Source organism: Podarcis raffonei, chromosome 1 (genome assembly GCF_027172205.1).
Source record: "Podarcis raffonei isolate rPodRaf1 chromosome 1, rPodRaf1.pri, whole genome shotgun sequence".
In the NCBI taxonomy this organism is placed as follows: domain Eukaryota; kingdom Metazoa; phylum Chordata; class Lepidosauria; order Squamata; family Lacertidae; genus Podarcis; species Podarcis raffonei.
This window is the reverse complement of record NC_070602.1, coordinates 112,252,389-112,271,043: the sequence shown is the minus strand read 5'-3', so window position 1 is coordinate 112,271,043 and position 18,655 is coordinate 112,252,389. Positions and strand designations below refer to the sequence as shown.

Here is an 18,655-nt window from a genome sequence, read left to right as displayed (position 1 = left end):
ACTTGAATCGCACAGAGCTCCCTTTGCAGTGTGGCATCTGCTCCCACACCATTTGAGCAACATCACAAGCACTAGGCCATAACATGGTAGTCCCTCATATGATCTTGACACTGTGGAAGGAGGAACACTAAAAAAGCATCTGCCATGGTACAAAGGAAGTGCCAGAATAAACCTTTTGTTGTGTGGTTGATAACTATCAGACGACACACAGAGACTGTGGAGTTTGATATTAGTACAATATATAACTTTGCTCAGACCAGACATTCATTTTAAGTTTGCAGCTGCAATGAGGAGCTCTGGGTGACTTCATGAAGTTTTTAACTGATTTTAGGGCTACATTGTTCCACCTCCTCTATCACTGGGGAAATTTTGTGTTAATAGGATTATATGATGAAAAGCAGGTTAAAGTATTCTTAAAAGTACTCAAGACAACTAAGTATCAAATGTGCAAGTTGGTGCCACTTACTTGGTAAAACGGATTTCCAGGTGTGATGTTAAGTATTCCCTTGGGGTAAAGGTGTGTTCCCACACAATCATGTTTGGAACGTAATTGATTGAGAAGCAGAGCTCAGAAAGTGCCGTGTGCAGTTTGTCTAGACTGCAAGAGACAAAACAAAAAATATGCACACAAACATGTAAGCCACATAAGCAAAGCCATAACTATTACAGCCCCCTTCCACCTCAACCCAAAAAACATTAAAGATGGGTAAGGATATATAAACTGTTTTAAAGCACAGCCATATGGTACCCTTGCCTGTGCTAAAAACAATGGCATAGGTCATATACGTACAGTGGTACCTCAGGTTACATATGCTTCAGGTTACATACACTTCAGGTTACACACTCCGCTAACCCAGAAATAGTGCTTCAGGTTAAGAACTTTGCTTCAGGATAAGAACAGAAATTGGGCTCTGGCGGCGCGGCAGCAGCAGGAGGCCCCATTAACTAAAGTGGTGCTTCAGGTTAAGAACAGTTTCAGGTTAAGAATGGACCTCTGGAACAAATTAAGTACTTAACCCGAGGTACCCATGTACAAGACAGGATTATTATACCTCACCCCCCTCCTTTTTTTTTTTAGCATGCTGAATGGGAATGCAGAAAAAGATTACTGTTCATAAAGGTAAGTTTGTTTTGCAGGATAGGAATGCATGACATATTTTTATATAAACACATAGGATGGCATCCATTGGTGTTTCTCTACTGATAAAAGGTACCAGTCAGTGAAATTGGGAGGGATATATTTTCTAGGAATTCCCAGTCTGCAGCAGATTCGGAGGAAGCCATTGATGGAAACCTCCGCTCTTATTGTTCCACTGCCTGATGCCTTCTTGTCAGCAGATGACATCAACTGGATATGACCCACAAGAGCATTTTTTAAAATACACCTACAAAATGCCAGTGAATTGGTTCAAGAAGTTAGACTGCCTGTTAAGCAACATTTAAAAGAGAAGATAAGGATGAAAAAGACTCACTTGGTCACCACCAGCCTGTTTTTTCTCATGCTTTCTACTCCTGGTTTTTCTCTTTCTGGTTCTCCTTTCTTACCCGTCTGTTTTTTTGACTTTTTATTCACTGCTTGACTGATGGTTTTGGCACAATGCTTTGGCAGCAACTTAAAAAAAAATGCAGTTAGTTTCAAAATAGAGCTGCAGTTCACAAAAACCAATCACCATTAAATAGATCAAACTTCGCATTTCGATTTTAAACTGTTAATTTTGTTTCCAGTATACCAAATACTTGCAAACTACTCGATACCAACTCAAGTGATTTCAATGTAGTTACTATTCCTTCTAGTTAAGAACAGGAGAAGAACAGCCTTCTATTACAAATATTATAAGCAAAACTTTATTAGAACCTTATGGAAAACTTTATCATATTTTAAGAACAAGGAGATGGCACATTTATGTGATGACTCTACACCAAGGGGCTTGCAAACTAAAAATAAACCCAAGGAAAATAAAAAAGGGAGGGAAATGGAAGCAGGGACTAAACAAAGAATGTGCATTATTTCAGTAACTCATACAGAAGCTTTGCCACAGCAGGGTAATGGGACTAAAATTAAATTCTTACCTGGTCACTTAGAGTACATTGCTCAGTGCAAATATCTGTGATAAGGTTCCGAGCCTGCTTAGCCATTTCATCCAGGAACATGTTACAAAGGGAAAGACTACGGTCCCCAATGTGATGTCTCTATCAAGATAAAAACAAAAACCTTGTTTTTCCATATTGTTGCCATAGTGCTTAAAAACATTTTTTAAAAATCATTATCAGTGAAACATGCTTGCACTAAGTTCATTTAAACAATGAACCATGGAACAGCAATAAATCAAGCCTCACAACCAGAAGTTATCTAAATCTATTTGCTGAAGATCCAAAAAGCTTGCTTTAAAAAAAATAAATGTATCCAAAGCTGCTTTAGCAGAGCTTTGATGGCACCACAGGACTTCAGTTTCTTCTTCTCCCCCTGTGCCCCTTTTTCTGGAAGGTCCTTCCGGAGCTGATTTTGAAGGTGCACAGGGGGCTGCAGGGGAAAGGTGAAAGGGAAACTTTCACTTCTGTATCTGCACATCCCTTGCACTAGCAGAACAGGAGCACTGGATACTGTTCATTGTGTATACAACTTAAAATGTCCACTTAATCAAATGTGGCTCCCTAAAAAACCAGAGTTAAGAAACAAGTTTTTGTAGGTGCAAATTTCAACTTACTTGCCACACTTCTCTATCCCATGTTCCCAATTTACTTATGTTTCTCTACCTTACTCTCTTCTTGTGAAAACCAATATCAAAGAGAAGATTATGGGTTCTTTACCTCTTCTGGGCACAGCTCGTGGGTGCAGCTCATAAAGTGAGTGCAAAGCAGTGGGAATGCAATGGAGTATCTGGACTGAGAGGGCAGTTCCAAACACTGCTGAAACATCTTCTCAAAAGCACGGCTATAGAAACTGTTCAGAAACACAGGTTAAGTTTTCATTCCACTGGGAGAAAGTAATTACAAAAAAACACACAAAAAACCATTTAACAGATGCAACTAAGCATATGAAAAATTTCAAATGCCAGCCATTTTATCCCATGTCCACACAATCACTGAACTTGAGCAATTACATGCACTTGTACCAGATCCTAATAATAAAAGAGTTGCACTCATGGTACTTTACATTACCAAGGGAACTGAAAGCAGGGGGGAAAGAATGTATTATTTAAACCTCCCACTACGTGTACTGTAGCACAGCAAAATCAATGACTTGATGGGGGGCGGTGAAATTAATGGGGGGTGCAAAGTGTTGGATTATGCTACCCCCAAGTTGCCCTTAGAGGTAGTATAAGCTGATTCTAAAATTTCCAAAAGGACTAGTAAGACCCAGCATAGGTTAGGATTACTCACTTCTACCCTCTACAGCATGTAGAACTTACTAACCAGGCAATCCTAAACACATCTACTCAGAAGTCCCAACTGAGTTCCATTAAGCTTACTCCCACTGCATTTTAAACATTCACAGCACTTCATAATTTGCACCTTCCCTTCGCAGAAATCCTAGAGACAGGTATTTGTAATTTTCTTTTGTACAGAATATGTTATCTTGCTGCTGCTGTAGAAGGAGACCCGAGAAAACAAGACAGTCTCCAGCTGACTGCACATTGGCTCTTCCCCAAGAGCAAAACAAAACAAAAATCACAACCACGAGAAAGCTTTATAATGAAATTAAACAACATACCAAAATATAGAAAGATCAGATGTTTCCACCAACATCTCCACCAAGGAATCTACCATTTTTGTGTGGAAAATGATTGTGTTCATCATCTTTCCAAGTTCTCTGTGGTCTGCGAGGCCAAGTGAAGCTTTAGATACACTAGTATAGGCCTGTTGGCACATAAAAAAGTAACAATTCACATTATCCAGGTTCTAATTCTCATCTAAAAATCTGCCTTCATTTGAATGCAAGCATTAGTTTTTTAAAAAATGAGCAAAATCTACACACACACACACACACACACACACACACACGGTAGCACTGTAGTTTGCTCTAATTTGCTTGGGGCAAGTCAAGTTTATAATACAACCCATTCTAAGCTGCCTTACTCCTCCATATCTACTTTTGGAACTTGCTGAGGGTTTGCCTGTTCTTGAAACTGGGACTTAAAAAAATGTACAGATCCACAAAAGAGGTTATTTGAGGATTCACTAAGCAAGCCTTATTTTTCAGTTGCTTTACTTATACTTAAGAGTCAAATTCATATTTATAGACAAAACCTGCTTATAATATTTGTTGAAAAAAAGGTAAATATTTTCATAGTGGCACCCTACTAGGATCAAAACAATATCAGGGCATAGTAATGCCATACTATTTTGCTACTGCTGCAGATGTCACTTGAAAAGGGCTGGTTGTTCAAAAATTCCTCTTAGTTTGTAGCCAAAGATTTACTGGGCCCAATTTCAAAAAAACAGAGCTTGAAGCATATACCATATTGTCTTATTTTTGGAAGGTGGGTTTTTTTGTTTTAAAAACAAACCTAAATCCAGCATTGCATAAAAAGGAATGTATGTTCTTCCAACTCTTGTTTGCCTTTACAACTTCTTTGGACAACTGAGGAAAACCAGGCCTTTTACATTATCTCCTAACCAACTTCTAAGAAAAATGACTGGCTTAGTGTCTGGCAATGTGACCTTTCTACAAAGGTTCTCTTTGAGTATGTGTAATAAAGTGTTGAAGAACAGGACATAACCTTCTCAACTCTGATTTGGCCGTACAGCTTTGTTATTACAGACTTCTCTTCTATCCTTATCACTCTATTTCACGCTTCCTGAAACTGTTTGATGTAATTCTGTGCTCCTGCTTTGAACAATGGGGGAGTGTGTGAAAACGTCTGCTGAAGTTTATCCTATGAAAAAGTTTTCAATTCAGATTAAATTTGTATGTTGATATATGCTACTTCAGGTATTTCATGTGCCATTCTACTTTAAAAAGTAAATGCAGCACAGCTTTTTTTGAATATTTCATCTCCTTTTCACAATGCCTGCCTTTTCTGAACAACACATATGAATTAATCTATCTTTCTTTACAATTTTGCATCATTCATATTATGGGCAGCAGCAAAAGCAGTGGTAGTCTACTACTGAATTTACTCAAAACTAGTCAGCCTACATATTTTTCTCCACCACAATCTTGGCTTTATCCTCCTTTTAGCTGTTTTGTTTGTTTGTGAAAAACACCCTGCTCATACTGTGAACCATTCCCTTCCTGAATGCCTGTTTGGGAAATACATGAATTTCAAAATGTGAACTCAAATATTTAAATCAATTATTTTAAATCACTTTGATTTAAAACTGATCTACTCTTTAACACAGGGAAAGCAATATTGCTTTGAAAAGTGCACAAAAGTAATTCTTACCTGTAATCTAAACCAATCGAGCCTCATTCCTCTGAAGTCAAATACCTCCCCATCTTCAACTGCATCATGTGGAAAAATAAAATATGAAAAAACCATTTGGACAAATGTTTCACCCACTTAATACACATATTTAAAGTCAACAAAAAATGGAGGGGTGGGGAGAGCTGGCATGTGTATCTTATTTACAGAGCAGTCTTATGTGTATTTACTCAGAAGAAATACCCACGCTTTTTAGTATAATGTATTCCCAAGGTAAGCATGTGTAGGATTACGGTCTCAAAAGTACCGTATTTTTTGCACCATAACACTCACTTTTTTCCTCCTAGAAAGTAAGGGGAAATGTCTGTGCGTGTTATGGAGGGAATGCCTACGGGTGGCATGCCTACGGATTTTCCTCCTCTAAAAACTACGTGCGTGTTATGGTCGGGTGCGTGTTATAGAGCGAAAAATACGGTATACATGCCTTACAGTCCAGTCCATTCTGAACTTAATGGGATTAACTCCCATGCAAGTATATATAGGATTGCAACCTTAGTTTTTCACAAGCCAATGGATAGCAAATGTAGGGTTTCCAAAGGTCATCAGAAGAAGGCAGCAATGCACAAGGCTTGTATGCTCCTCTCATGAACATGGCAGTGTCCTCTATATGCAGAAATGCACAGAGGATCTGAATGTTACATATCTATCCACAATATGTACAGGAATTAGTACTCTCTAAGGCAGCAGATTGTCTTGGACTGTAAGTTCCACCTTCCCTGCTATTGCCCAAGCTGTAGGGGGGTGCTGAGAGTCGACCCAACAAAATCTGCAGGACCTCATGTTACCCACTTAAGACACACTGTTTCCACTTTTGCTATGGCAGACATAGTTTAAGTTCATGGCTTACATATACATAACTTACCTTGCTTCACACTTAAGGAGGTCATGGTGTTTACAAAAGAGGACATAATGATGGACTCATCTTCAGGGCATACCGAAAGATTCTAAAAATCAGAAACCAGGACACTACTGTGTTATAGCAGTTATTTTTCCAGCTACACAATTATCACTGCATCACAATAAAGCGGAGAACACATCAACGGATATGTGGCTGGCAGGAAACTCCTGTGCAGCTCCATCTGGACCTCAGCCTAGTGCTTGTCTTTGTATGAGATCACAGGTTATGGTATGAAGGCATGTGAGGCCACCACTTAAGTAGGTCTGGGCCTTATCGCTGCCTGAATAGCACACAGGCTCCACAATGAAAGAAACGTGGGATATAAATATAAGGACATAAATTTTAAAAGTAGCGGGCTAAATATTGAGTGGTGCCAGTGGAGCACATGTAGGACTAAGGTGCACATAGTTTATGTATGAGAGAGGACTGTGTGTGAAGGACTGTGTGTGAAGTACATGAGAAGAAGGGCAGCTGTATACAGAGAGCCTGCTGCTTCTCCCTGCACCACCTCAAAATCACCCCACAAACTTTCAGACTTCCACTTGGGCAATTAAAGTATGGAAACTGTTTTTCTGACATTGGGTTGCGAAGTGGGGTTAGTATTATTTCACGGGTGGCAATGTCACTTAATCCACCTAATGTCACTTAATCCACCAAGTCTATGATGCTTGCAATTTGTTTCTCAATATAGGGAATCAAGAATTTGGCACATTTTTAGCAGTAGTCCAAAATAATGGAAGTTATGAGCGCTGTATAATAGGATCCTGAATATTTATTTGTGAAAGCAAGACCATTTTAAAGAGCTCCCCTGCCCATTCAGATGTAATAAACAAATGCTTAATGTACACAATTAAAGGGGCTGAGAACTACAGAGAAGAGACACTGGTTGCTGATTGACTCCATTTTGTTTTCAAACAGCCTTCCCTCATTACAATGTCATCTTAACTACATGCTATTGAAAATTAACAAAAAGATTATTTCCTCCCCAATACAAGCAGCTTTATCCCTACAGGATGACTACTAGTTTAAATGTTGAACATCTACGCGGATGTGTTGTGTAGTATAAAATCTGAGCTCCATCTAGTGGGCAATGAAAAAGTAAAATAGTCATTTTTCAGTGATTGATAGTAACTATGTATCTGTGATTGACTGGTGTCTGTACAAAATATGTAGTTTCTATGGAACCTGTATATCCTGTTTTAGTCTTTGGGTTGCCTAATAGAAGTTCACACCTTACAGGATACTTTAAAGGGTATTTTAACTTCTTAGCATTTCTTCACTCAGGATGAAAATCAACAAGTCAGTACTTAATTCAATACTTGTAACCTTTTTATAGCATTATCCTCACCACTTACCTGCACAAGTTCATTTAAGACAACTGCATCAAAGCCCGATAGGTACTGCACATAGTATCTTTGCATAACTGGGCCATATTTTCGTACATGTGCCCTGAGCTCTTCCATGTAGAAAATCAGCTCTGCTATGTGCCTTAGGAACAAAAGAGAAACAAAGAATATTGACTAATGTAAGCATGTGTGAAAAATGTCAAGTGGTGTGAAATTCTCATTTTCAGGCTATTTATTGGTCCTTAAATCATGGTTATTTGCTACTTAAGTAGCAGTGAGAGAGAGAGAACGCTAGCAGGGAAACTACATGTGGAAAGCCATAATTAAGTAAATAAACACATTTGCTTTATTACTGAAAAAGCTCTCTAGCTTTGCCCCAGTGAGCCCACATAATTAAAGAAAACAGCTATTAAAAGATATATTTGGAAGAAGGGGGGGGGCGAAGCGGTGGAATTAAGAAAACAAAGAGGGATGGTTTTGCTGACATCACCACTCTTGTTTTCAAGCCCAGTGGGAAGCTACTTGCAGAAAATGTTAAGGGCTGTGTCACAACACGCTTTGAAGTTCAAAAGAAACACTTTTGAAAACAACCTATGGGACAAATGTTCCTGTTGATCCTCTAGAACTGACAATCAATAAAAGTGCATGGCACACATCCTCTTACATTGCTCTGATTAGAAAAGTATGTGTTGTTTTGGGGAGCAGATTGCTGGGTGCTGAACAGCCACAAGAGAAGGCAACATTCCTCCAGGATCCTGGACTACTATCGCCAAACTGATCCTGAAGATATTATCTTAGCAGACCAAGCTTGAACAACTATTAAAGGCCTGCCACTACTCGTTTATTTTGTTGTGATATCAGGATTTTCTACATTTTGTAAACGTAAATTAGTTATGGAACTTTATGTATGTGAAGAACCACATGCCGATTGGGAAAAAAGGCATTCAACTATTTGTTTATACATAAAAGTGAAGTTTCAATACAGACACAATTTGCAAAGACAGAAAAAATGAATCTAGATTCAGGTAAGTATCTGAAGAAGTGTGCATGCATACGAAAGCTTACACCCAGAACAAACTTAGTTGGTCTCTAATGTGCTACTGGACAATTTTTAAATTTATTTAGAAAAAGTGACTGTACAACTTGCTATATAGGGCTTCATATTTACACCAGGAAACTATCACCCAATTATTGGATGTACTTTGGGGAGTCACAAGACTCTGCTGCTTTTGCTGAAACAGACTAAGAGTTATCCCTTTGGAAATGGTTACAATCTAGACTAGAGAGTTATGCAACTAACTGTTGCAAGCTCAGCGCAACTTTTGTTTGTGATCTGCAAACACAAACACACAGGAATGATAAGCTGCTTTTAAGACTTAGCCGGCACTCCTATACACACATTTCTGAGAGTAAATACCACTGAATTAAATGGGGCTTACTTTTAAGTAGACATGTATAGGATTGCACTTTTAATGTCATTTCAAGGCAGGACTACAGTGTAGCAGCAGGTGTGTGAAGAATCAAAGAAAATGTTTGAAATCTTTTTAGGGAAGCTTCTACATAAGCTCTCTGGATTAAGGCCAATGTGGCATTTTTCACCACTACCCTGCCCAATGCATGCTGACTATTTAAAGGAGCTGAGTTTGGGGACATGGCTAGATAGACACGAGACCTTTGCTATATGAATTCCAGCACATTATTCTGAACTGAATGGCTTTGCATTCATTACACTCACAAATGTATCTTAATGAAATTTTGTTTTCACATCCCACAGTAGCGAAGGGAAACATTATTTTAACATATCTAGAAATAACGGTGATCAACCAAGTCAAGGAAAAAACCTCCATATATCAATGCAATCAAGACCACAATATGCCTGAAGAATAAGAAGAAAAACAAGTAGTAGTACACTATACCAAAGTGCTTTGGCAACAGTGGGTGCCATATCATGCAAGAAATCTGAATTTTAAAATATACCAGATATGAAACGTACTTATCTATGAAATCATCTGCACTCTTCTTTGGCATGTTATCTGCATGTCGTAGAAGCCAAATAATTTCATCACGAGCAAACGATAATGCCATAAAGACGAAAAGTGCCTGGAAAAAACCAAACACACATTAAAATGTTTCCCTTTGCAGATATTATAAGTGAATGTACAGCAAATGGAAATGAACTCTGTGGATTGCGCCCGTAAATAATTTCCCTCCTATTTACTAAGCTTACTTACCTTGGGACCCAACAGTCCTGGCTGATCTGACAGGACAGTAGCTAGTTCTTTCAGTGCAGACCGTAAAAATTTGCGTCTTTCTCTGTGCATTGAACCACTGTTTTCAGAATACAAATACTGCAATTAATCACCAATATACTGTACTTCAAAAATCATTTCAAGTTGTGCTTAGAGTCCATGGCAGTGCATTCTCAATTAAAAATGGTGTTTAAAAACCACCTCTCATATTGCTCCTTAAGATCAAGTTTTAATACATTTGTGAGGCCATTACATTTTCATGTTACCAGTGGAAATAAAGATTTAAAGAAAACAGTTATGTAAAATCTGTTTTTGACAGTTTTTTTTATATTGGCTGGAACATTGCCTCTGACTTTTATGCAATGTATGCAGCAAACTGGTCTGAAAAAAGAGGTGGGAAGCATGTGGCTCTCCAGATTTTTTTGGGACTCCAGCTCTTAGCAGTCCCAGACAGCATGACTCACAGTAATGGATAATTGGAGTTGTAGTCCAGTAGTACCTGGATGGTCACATATTTGCCACCCCTGTACTAAATAATAATATCCAAGATCAGACCAGCCATGCCTGGAGAGCTCAGTTGGTTAGAAGGTGGTGCTGATAACACCAAGGTTGCAGGCTCGATCCCTGTATGGGACAACTGAATATTCCTGCATTGCAGTGGGTTTGACTTGATGATCCTTAGGGTCCCTTCCAGCTCTACAACTCTATGTAAGGCAAAGGTAGGAAATGATTTTCATCCCAGGGTTGAATTCTTTTCTGGGCAATCTTCCATGAGCCACATGCCCATAGTGGATGGGGCCAGAGGTCAAAGCAGGAAGAGTTCTCAATATGAATTTTACCATTGTACAGTAGGCTACACACAGCAACCATTCTGCCCTCCATCCAAGCAGCATTACCAGAGTTCAAAGACACATTCCAGAACTGCAAGGGATGTGGCCTGTGGGGGGGGGGGTGACCTGGAGAGAGTCCAAAGGGCCAGATAGGGGTCTGGAGAGACACATTTGGCCCCTGGCCCTGAAGTTCTCCATTCCCAATGTAAGGGAACACAGAGTGAAATTCATTGTATAAAATATAGGCTTGGATTGAAAGATCCAGCTGGTGAACAGGAAGCAAAACCAGCTACAGAGAGATGGAGCTTCCAAGTAGGTAGGAGCAGCAGATGAGGAAAGAGAAACTGGGAACTCTCTACCCAAAACAAGCAAGAGATTCTTCTGTTTGCCATGAGGTGCTTTTAAGCAACTATCTTTCAGCATTATGATACATGATACAGTTGTATAGTTTGGCTAAATACTGAAAAATGTAATTAGTAGTATTTTATAAAAACATATTTTACAGTACACTTACGCATGTGATACAGCCGCTTCCTTGCACTCTCTTATGTCGTTAATACGTTTGTTATAGCTGCAAGTGTAAACAAAATGTATAAACATATTGGTGATAAAGACTTCCCATCTCTCTACAATTGCATCAGAAAGAGCAACTTTCCTTTAACTAACCAGTTCCTGGAAAAAGGCTTCCCAACGGGTCAGTTAAGGTCCTGTATTTAGATCAAATGCCATCTCAGACTTAGGAATAAGTGAACGTGGAGCTAGGCTTCAATTTCTGAACAAAGTTAAAAGGCATGCAACCAAAAGCAAAGTTTAAATTTAAAGCAACTCCAAGAATTAGGTGTAAAAACCCCCAATTCAAGCACATTGAAGAACCAGGGTAAAGGAAAGTGGGGTATTTTATGTGGAGGAAAGTAAAAGGAGGGAGAGCATATGCAAGATGCTGCTGCTTTCTCAATCTCAACCCTAGATATCACTGAATTCCACAAGACTTCTCTTGTTCATCTATCTCTCATTTGCCACTATATGCATATATATAGCGAATGCAATAAAATCTAATCTATATCTATATTTCAAAAACCGTACCCTCTTATGTTTACAAACAAGTCTTCTGCAGCTTTGTGAATATGGAAAACTTCATCCCGAAACAAAGCCAAGCAAGAACTGCTTTGAAGAGCAAGCTTCCAAAGGGTCAAAGCAGTTGCATCACTGTTCAGGACTCCATGGCACAAAATAAACCCAACTTTGAAAAGAGAAAGAAAAATCAGCATTATGTAAAAGTCATGGTGACAAATTCAAACTGTTGTCTGTACCACCAGTGGTCCACAAGCTTCATTAAGGTGGTCTGCAGCATTCAGTGGATTTGTAGTTGAAGATAGGAGATGACACATCCATTGTATTAAATATTCATATTGATTTTTAATGGTATTTTAATTCTTTGTCCTATTTCTTATATTGCATTTAACTGTATAGGTGTCTCCCCACTTGAATGCAATCAGCATGTGTGTTCCAGCTGACACACACGAAAAAAAGGTTCAAAAAGGGGGTGGAACAGGGCCAGAAGTGAAACGGGGCAATCCTCACGCACATTCCGGTGATGCGCATGGTTGGCCCAAAATGGATTCCCCTGTACTACAATTCCATGGAATGCAATAAAATCTAATGTAAAAAGAAATAAGCAGCACTAAAAACACAATTAAAAAGCATACAGCATCTAGCACAGTGCATTACAATTGCTATAACAAGCTGAAAAATCATTAAGTGCTCCACTAAGATCCTCAGCAATTTTCAAGGGGTCCATGGGGGGGGGGAGGTTTGGGAACCACCGTTTTATAGGAACATGGGAAGCTTATAATGAGTTAAACCATTGGTCCATCTAGCCCAACAAGGGGACTGGCAGGAGACGGAAAGGAGCTTCTGCATGCAAGTGAGATTGCTCTGTCACATGTGTGGTCTTCCCCATAGATTTATTTTACTGCAACTAACAGGTAAATCCTCAACCTACTTGTCATTCAACAGTCAATGGACTGCAGTCAGCTAAACAGTTCCATTAGGACAAGAGCTTTTGGCTGTGCAGGGGAATTTCCCTGCCCACTCCTTTCCCCGCTATCTGAATCTGCTCCAGAGGGTGGGGGTTGAGGGAACCCAGAACATATTAGGAAGGGGACACATGAGGGATGTATGAGTAAAGGAAACTCCATTGTGTGGCCAAAAGTGCTTGTGCCAGTGGAAATGTTTGGATGCTGCCCAAGTATCCTAACGTAAGTCCACAGCTCACAATAATCAATTTAGGAATAAAGGCTTAATATAGAAAATGCACAGTAGAAAGAAATGCTGATAAATCTGATTATAAATTTGCAACATCAACGTGGGAAGCAATTTTTGAAAGAGAGGCTCAGGTCCCGCCCTACTGGATACGATAGCAAAACATTTTACCCATAAATGTGCATTTTACCCATAAATAATATATCCTTTTTCTAGCACATCATCTGCATATAGTCATGCTGCAAAATGAAATTCTACAGCATGTATAAGTACTCGTGAACTGCCCAAATACAGTAACAAAACAGCCAACGGTGTCAACTTGCACAAAGAACTTTATAACATGCAAAGGAGTCTTTCTCTCCTCCAGCCTGCAGCTCCCGCTCCCATCCTTCAAAAACTCCTCTGGAGATTTAGGAGAACCTGTCAGAACATATTTGATGGGTGGGAAAAGAGAAGGGGCAAGTCCAATTGCATCTGCTGATGTGATGTTTGATCTCACCCATAGGACAAAATCCAGCCACAGTTAAGTAGTTAAAAGTTCTATTACTTCCCCGTAGATACCAATGGAATTAGAAGTGCTTAGCTCTGGAACATGCTTACAAAATTCCAATACCTCAGAACTTAGAGCTTACACAATTGTAACATTGCCTTTTATTAATGGGATAATGAGATCAGAATAGCCTCAGCCTAGCTCCCGTATATGAGCTCCCTGCACACTCCCGCCCAGTGTCTTCACTAAACTAATAGCTAAGTCAATACCAATGCTAGCCATGGTTATTGCTAAGCACAGTTTGTTTTAAAACCGGGTTTGAAAATTGTTAAAGAATCCTGATGAAGACCAAACCTTGGTTACAATTATGTTGGTTAGCAATGGTTTAAGCTACAAGTGCATTTTGCACATATGAAGACTGGGCCTTGGGAGACAGAATGAGTGCTCCTGCTCCCTTAACCATGGCTAAGAGGTGGGCACTGTTACATCTGAACTGACCTCGTGGCTCCATTATACATGAAAACAGCTGTAAAGAAACAGGAAGCACTTCAGTAGAACATCAAACTTACATATGATCCACTTCTCCATTGTATCCAGAGACAGGTATTCGCATGGCATCTGTTTGTAAAAACAAGCTGTCATCAGAAAAGGACACATTGCAATCTAGTTAATACATGAGCTCTGGGTACAATACTTTAAACAAGGCTGATGAAATAATAACAGCTCTCTAAGTGAAATCATTTATTTAGGGAAGGGCTGCTTCAGGGTACAAAAGGGTTTCAAGTACACTTTCAGGGCTTCTCCACCTTTGCTCTAAACCAACTCCTCCTGATCCTTTGTGTGGGCACACCCTGGAAAAGCACAGTCCATATGCTGGGCACAGTTCTAACTCTAGGAGCTTATGGTACATCTTTTTGGTTCCAGGAACAAATGGACAATCTATGCTATGACCTAGCAGCCTGATGAGGCACACAGATCAAAATGATCTTAAATGATCTGAGATCCACTTGTTACTCACTCTGGCTTTGAGGCAGTGGGAAGACACCTGGAGGACAGGTAGAGTAAAATTCATGGGAAGGTTATTCAAACACTAGCAAGAGACTATTATTGGGCCTACTCTGTGGTGAAGCAACTATTCTTCTGCATCTTCTCAGTGTCATTCAGCAGAGCTTTGGAAATCTGGCCCAGGGGCAGATGCAACAGAACCTTTGGTATAATGCTGCAACACATTTGCAAGACACTTTGAGGACATATCCCATATCAATTATGACATGACTCCACTTCTTGTCCACACGTCCCTCAGAGAAGGCACATGGAGAAGGGGCTCTGACGGTGAATGAAGCTCAGGTATGTTCATATGAGCAGAGTTAACTCCTGAGGTATTTGGGTCCTGAGCTGCATAAGGTTTTATATATTAAAAACATAACTCTGAATTGAGTTTGGAAAATAATTGGTAACTGGCACAGTTGTAACAGAATTAGTGCTAGACACTCAGATCAGAGTCAGAAATCTGGCTGCCAAATTCCGTGCTAGCTGCAGTTTCTAAACCATCTTCATCAGCTGCCCCACATATAACACACATGGCAGTAATTAATCTAAAGGTTACTAGAGTGCAAACAGCAAAAGTTAGGGTCATATCTGGCCCACCAGCTGATGCTGATGGAAGGCACTGTGTGCCATTGAGGCCACTTGTGCCTTGAGTAACAGTAGATCCAGAAGTACCCCCAAAGTGCACACTTGTTCCTTCGGGGGGAGTCTAGCCTCATTACACACACACACAGAGAGAGAGAGAGAGAGAGAATGAATAACCTCAGCTGGGAATTTTCAAAAGCAAACCTCACAAACTTTAAGTTCCACAGAATTGAATCAAAGTAAAGTATCATACTGTGTCTGACTGTGCAGGATTAAGCATTGTGCTGGGAGCGCTGATGAGGCTCAAGAGTTGTGCGTTTCTCCATTGGTCAGCTGAGAGGTTTCGTCGAGGATAGACCATCTGGAGTGAGATTAGGGCATCTGAAAGAGCCTAGAAAACAGTAAATACAAACATATTGTTTTGAACGATTAGCAGTTAAGTACAATAAATACAATTTAACGTTTTTCTAATCTATTCCATTATTACAGTACTCTCAAGCATCTAATGGTCATGTATTTCATGTCTATCCAACGCTGTATGAGACAAATGCCAGGACTTGATATATTTTTTCCTTGCCTCACAAACTTGCAACCTTTGCCAAAGGATTTTAAAATTTAAAATATTATTTTAAAGTGCAAATTGTAAGTTCTTAAATAACTAGGTTGATATTAGAGAATTTGGATACAGTATAAGCATGTTATCCCTACAGTCAATTTCTAAGCTGAACCAATGTATCTACCAGACAGAAAAGCCTCCTTTAGCTAAATATATGTAAATGAAGAACCAATTTGATCATTTCTCAAAGACTCGAAGCTTGCTTCAAACTGTCATGGGCACGGAATATTTATTTCCTACTCTGCTTTTTTTGCAAGGATGGGGATAGTCATGGCAGAGTAGGACAGAAAGGAGCAACACTGGCAAGAAGTGAAAATAACAGACCTCAGGATTTTGTGGAGAATGTATATGGGCTAAAAGTGGGAAGTTTATATGCATGGTCCCCTTTTCAGGTGTTCTAATTTTGAGAGAGTTTGAAGGGGAATTCTAAGTGCATTCACCTGAATGCGCTTAGAATCCCGCTTCAGACCTTCTCTCTAAATATGGGAAGGTTTGAAGTAGTATCGGTGTGCAGGGAAACACTGCAGCAGGGATTGTGCATGCACATCCCCAACTTGACCTTTACAGGCCCACACTTGTGCCTGAAGAGGTGGTTCGGTGTGCTGGTACCTTAGTCCCACACTTAAGCCTGCAATCCTACGCTCACTTTCCTGGGAATAAGCCCCAATGGATTCAATGGAACTTTCCTCTTCTAAGTAGACATCTTCAGAATTGCCACTAACCTCATAAACTATCATGGGTTTGGGTTGTCTAAATGAACTATTTAATTCTTTTAAATGCACACAGAAAGAGGAGAAAGCTTGTCAATTTTATTAAAAACTGCTTATCCTCAATTTTCTGTTTTTTTAAAAAAACTTATAAAAAATATTTTCAGAAAAAAGGGGGGAGAGACAGACAAATGGTCAGAAAGAGGAGAAAAAGGCTTATACATACTTTACTATGTGGTACAAATTCCTCCATCATCTTCTTCAAAGGGTTCTCATAATCCACAATCATCTGGCCAAGACGTGGATATTCCCTATCACTAAAAAAAGCAACAAACGAGATTAAGGAAAATGCATTGTATAACATGCTCCCAATCATCACAAAAAAGACATTCAGTGTGCTATGCATTTTTACCTTGCTCCATGTGTCATCTCATGAGCATAGTTGTACAACCCTATGATGGCCTTCCGCTCTTCAATCCGAGACAGCAATATCATTAGTGTTGTGTAGGTTATGATTAAATCTAGGTAGTTCTTTGTTAAATCAAAATTTACAGTCTAGAAATGAAATACAAAAAAAAGGTTTTGTATTGTAACAGATTACTCATATCATCTTCAAGTTCTAATCCTTCATACATTTCATATGCATTTGAAACGTCTCACACAACTTAAAATTAGCACCTATTAGCATCTATTAAACATAGAGAAGCACCTTAAATATATTATCTTTATTTACTGTAGCACATACTAAACACTAAAATGTGTAATAGGTTAGCACAACTCAATGGACTCACTCTTAGAGGACTCCAGGCTGAATGGCCTTTTCAGATATTTCCAAGAATTATGTTAAAAAGCAGTGCATACATAAAGGACCAAAACTCCCAGACAAAACTAATACATTGGAAGTGAGCTACAGTATCATTTGACCATTTTCCACCTTTACTGCAATTAGAGGAATAGGTCAAGACCAATGTTTGAACAGCCACTTCAACTCCCAGTCCATTTCCAGGCACAATTTCGTAGTATTTGTATTGATTTAAAGGCCTAAACTATTTAGGACTCAGGTCATTTTTATCTCAGCTGCGCAGTGTAATCCTATGCATGTTTACTTGGAAGTAATTTCCCAATGTGTTCACTTGTGCTCGCTCCCTAGTAAATGTATTAAGAATTGCAGTTCAATTTAATTTTTAAAAACTTTCGTGGACTTACAATATCAAAGAAGACTTGGCAAACATCAATAGTGTTCAGCAATTCACAGACATGGTCCTTGAAAACAAAAAGAGAAAGGAAAAATCTGAAATTATTACTGGACATTTTTTCCTGAATTTGGGAAAAAAACCAAAACACACCCTCAGCCAATAACAGCAATATGTTTTTTAAAAAACAATTTTTAAAATATCCATTACTTTAACATAGAAAGCACTTTTAAAAAGCAATTCATAATAAATTATTTAATCTGCAGTCAATGGTTGTGAAATTCTATCAAGGCCTGCAAGAGCAGCTGAACTGTACTTCAGGTGCCTTACCTTAAATTCCATAACATCAACAAACGTGAAGTAATATAAAGCCAGATTCTTCAGAATCTCTGATTTCTCTTTCTGCAGCTGAGCAAGCTGTTGCTACAAATCAAACACACACACACATATAAACTAAACAGTTCTTGGAAACAAATGCATAATTTTAAGAAAGCCAAGGAATCATACTTGCAAGAACCAGGTACACCATTTTTTACAGGGATTAAATGTTTAGTGCATTTCTCCAATAGCAAGGTCTTCATGGTTGTGATTTTAATATATGAACAAACTAAGGGGCACAATTCCTCCTGCCTTAAGCTCAATAAGTCACTCTCCCTCCCATTGATGCAAGCATCTACCATTCTGCTGGCAATTGTCAAGAAAACAGGAAGCCAGTGACTGCTTCCCCTTCCTGACCTCTGTCCAAGCCAGACTCTGACCTGGAGAGGGAGGGCTAGATGGGCAAGTAGCAAACAAGCTAGCTTCCCATTCCAGGAACTGGCAGCACACTGCTGCACATGCAAACCTCCCTATCCACATGGGCCAAGGGGCAGAATGTAGAAGCAAGGATACACCTTTGGGCTATATGCAATCCTTCCAAGCATGTTAAGAAAGTGATGGTGCCCACATTCTGCAACTAAATGCCTCTTCTAATAAGCGCCAACTACCAGCTAATTAGTACACATTA

At 39.2% G+C, this 18,655-nt stretch overlaps 1 protein-coding gene across 6 annotated transcripts in view; it reads right to left on the bottom strand.

The window, feature by feature from the left end:
• Positions 1–18,655, bottom strand: part of NCKAP1 (NCK associated protein 1) — a 46,966-nt gene that overhangs the window by 11,071 nt on the left and 17,240 nt on the right. For 4 of the 6 annotated variants that reach the window (XM_053409325.1, XM_053409328.1, XM_053409329.1 and 1 more), the window contains 18 exons: positions 17,980–18,072; positions 17,663–17,719; positions 16,869–17,011; positions 16,683–16,773; positions 15,387–15,524; positions 14,071–14,119; positions 11,833–11,989; positions 11,264–11,320; positions 9,902–9,998; positions 9,664–9,770; positions 7,680–7,812; positions 6,289–6,370; positions 5,388–5,446; positions 3,713–3,858; positions 2,809–2,941; positions 2,071–2,190; positions 1,473–1,612; positions 467–598 (listed from right to left, as the gene is read on the bottom strand). In XM_053409325.1, the coding sequence (XP_053265300.1) occupies positions 467–598; positions 1,473–1,612; positions 2,071–2,190; positions 2,809–2,941; positions 3,713–3,858; positions 5,388–5,446; positions 6,289–6,370; positions 7,680–7,812; positions 9,664–9,770; positions 9,902–9,998; positions 11,264–11,320; positions 11,833–11,989; positions 14,071–14,119; positions 15,387–15,524; positions 16,683–16,773; positions 16,869–17,011; positions 17,663–17,719; positions 17,980–18,072 (1,934 nt within the window). The remainder of the gene's footprint in view (positions 1–466; positions 599–1,472; positions 1,613–2,070; positions 2,191–2,808; positions 2,942–3,712; positions 3,859–5,387; positions 5,447–6,288; positions 6,371–7,679; positions 7,813–9,663; positions 9,771–9,901; positions 9,999–11,263; positions 11,321–11,832; positions 11,990–14,070; positions 14,120–15,386; positions 15,525–16,682; positions 16,774–16,868; positions 17,012–17,662; positions 17,720–17,979; positions 18,073–18,655) is intronic. The other 2 variants (XM_053409326.1, XM_053409340.1) reach the window with 1 other exon arrangement.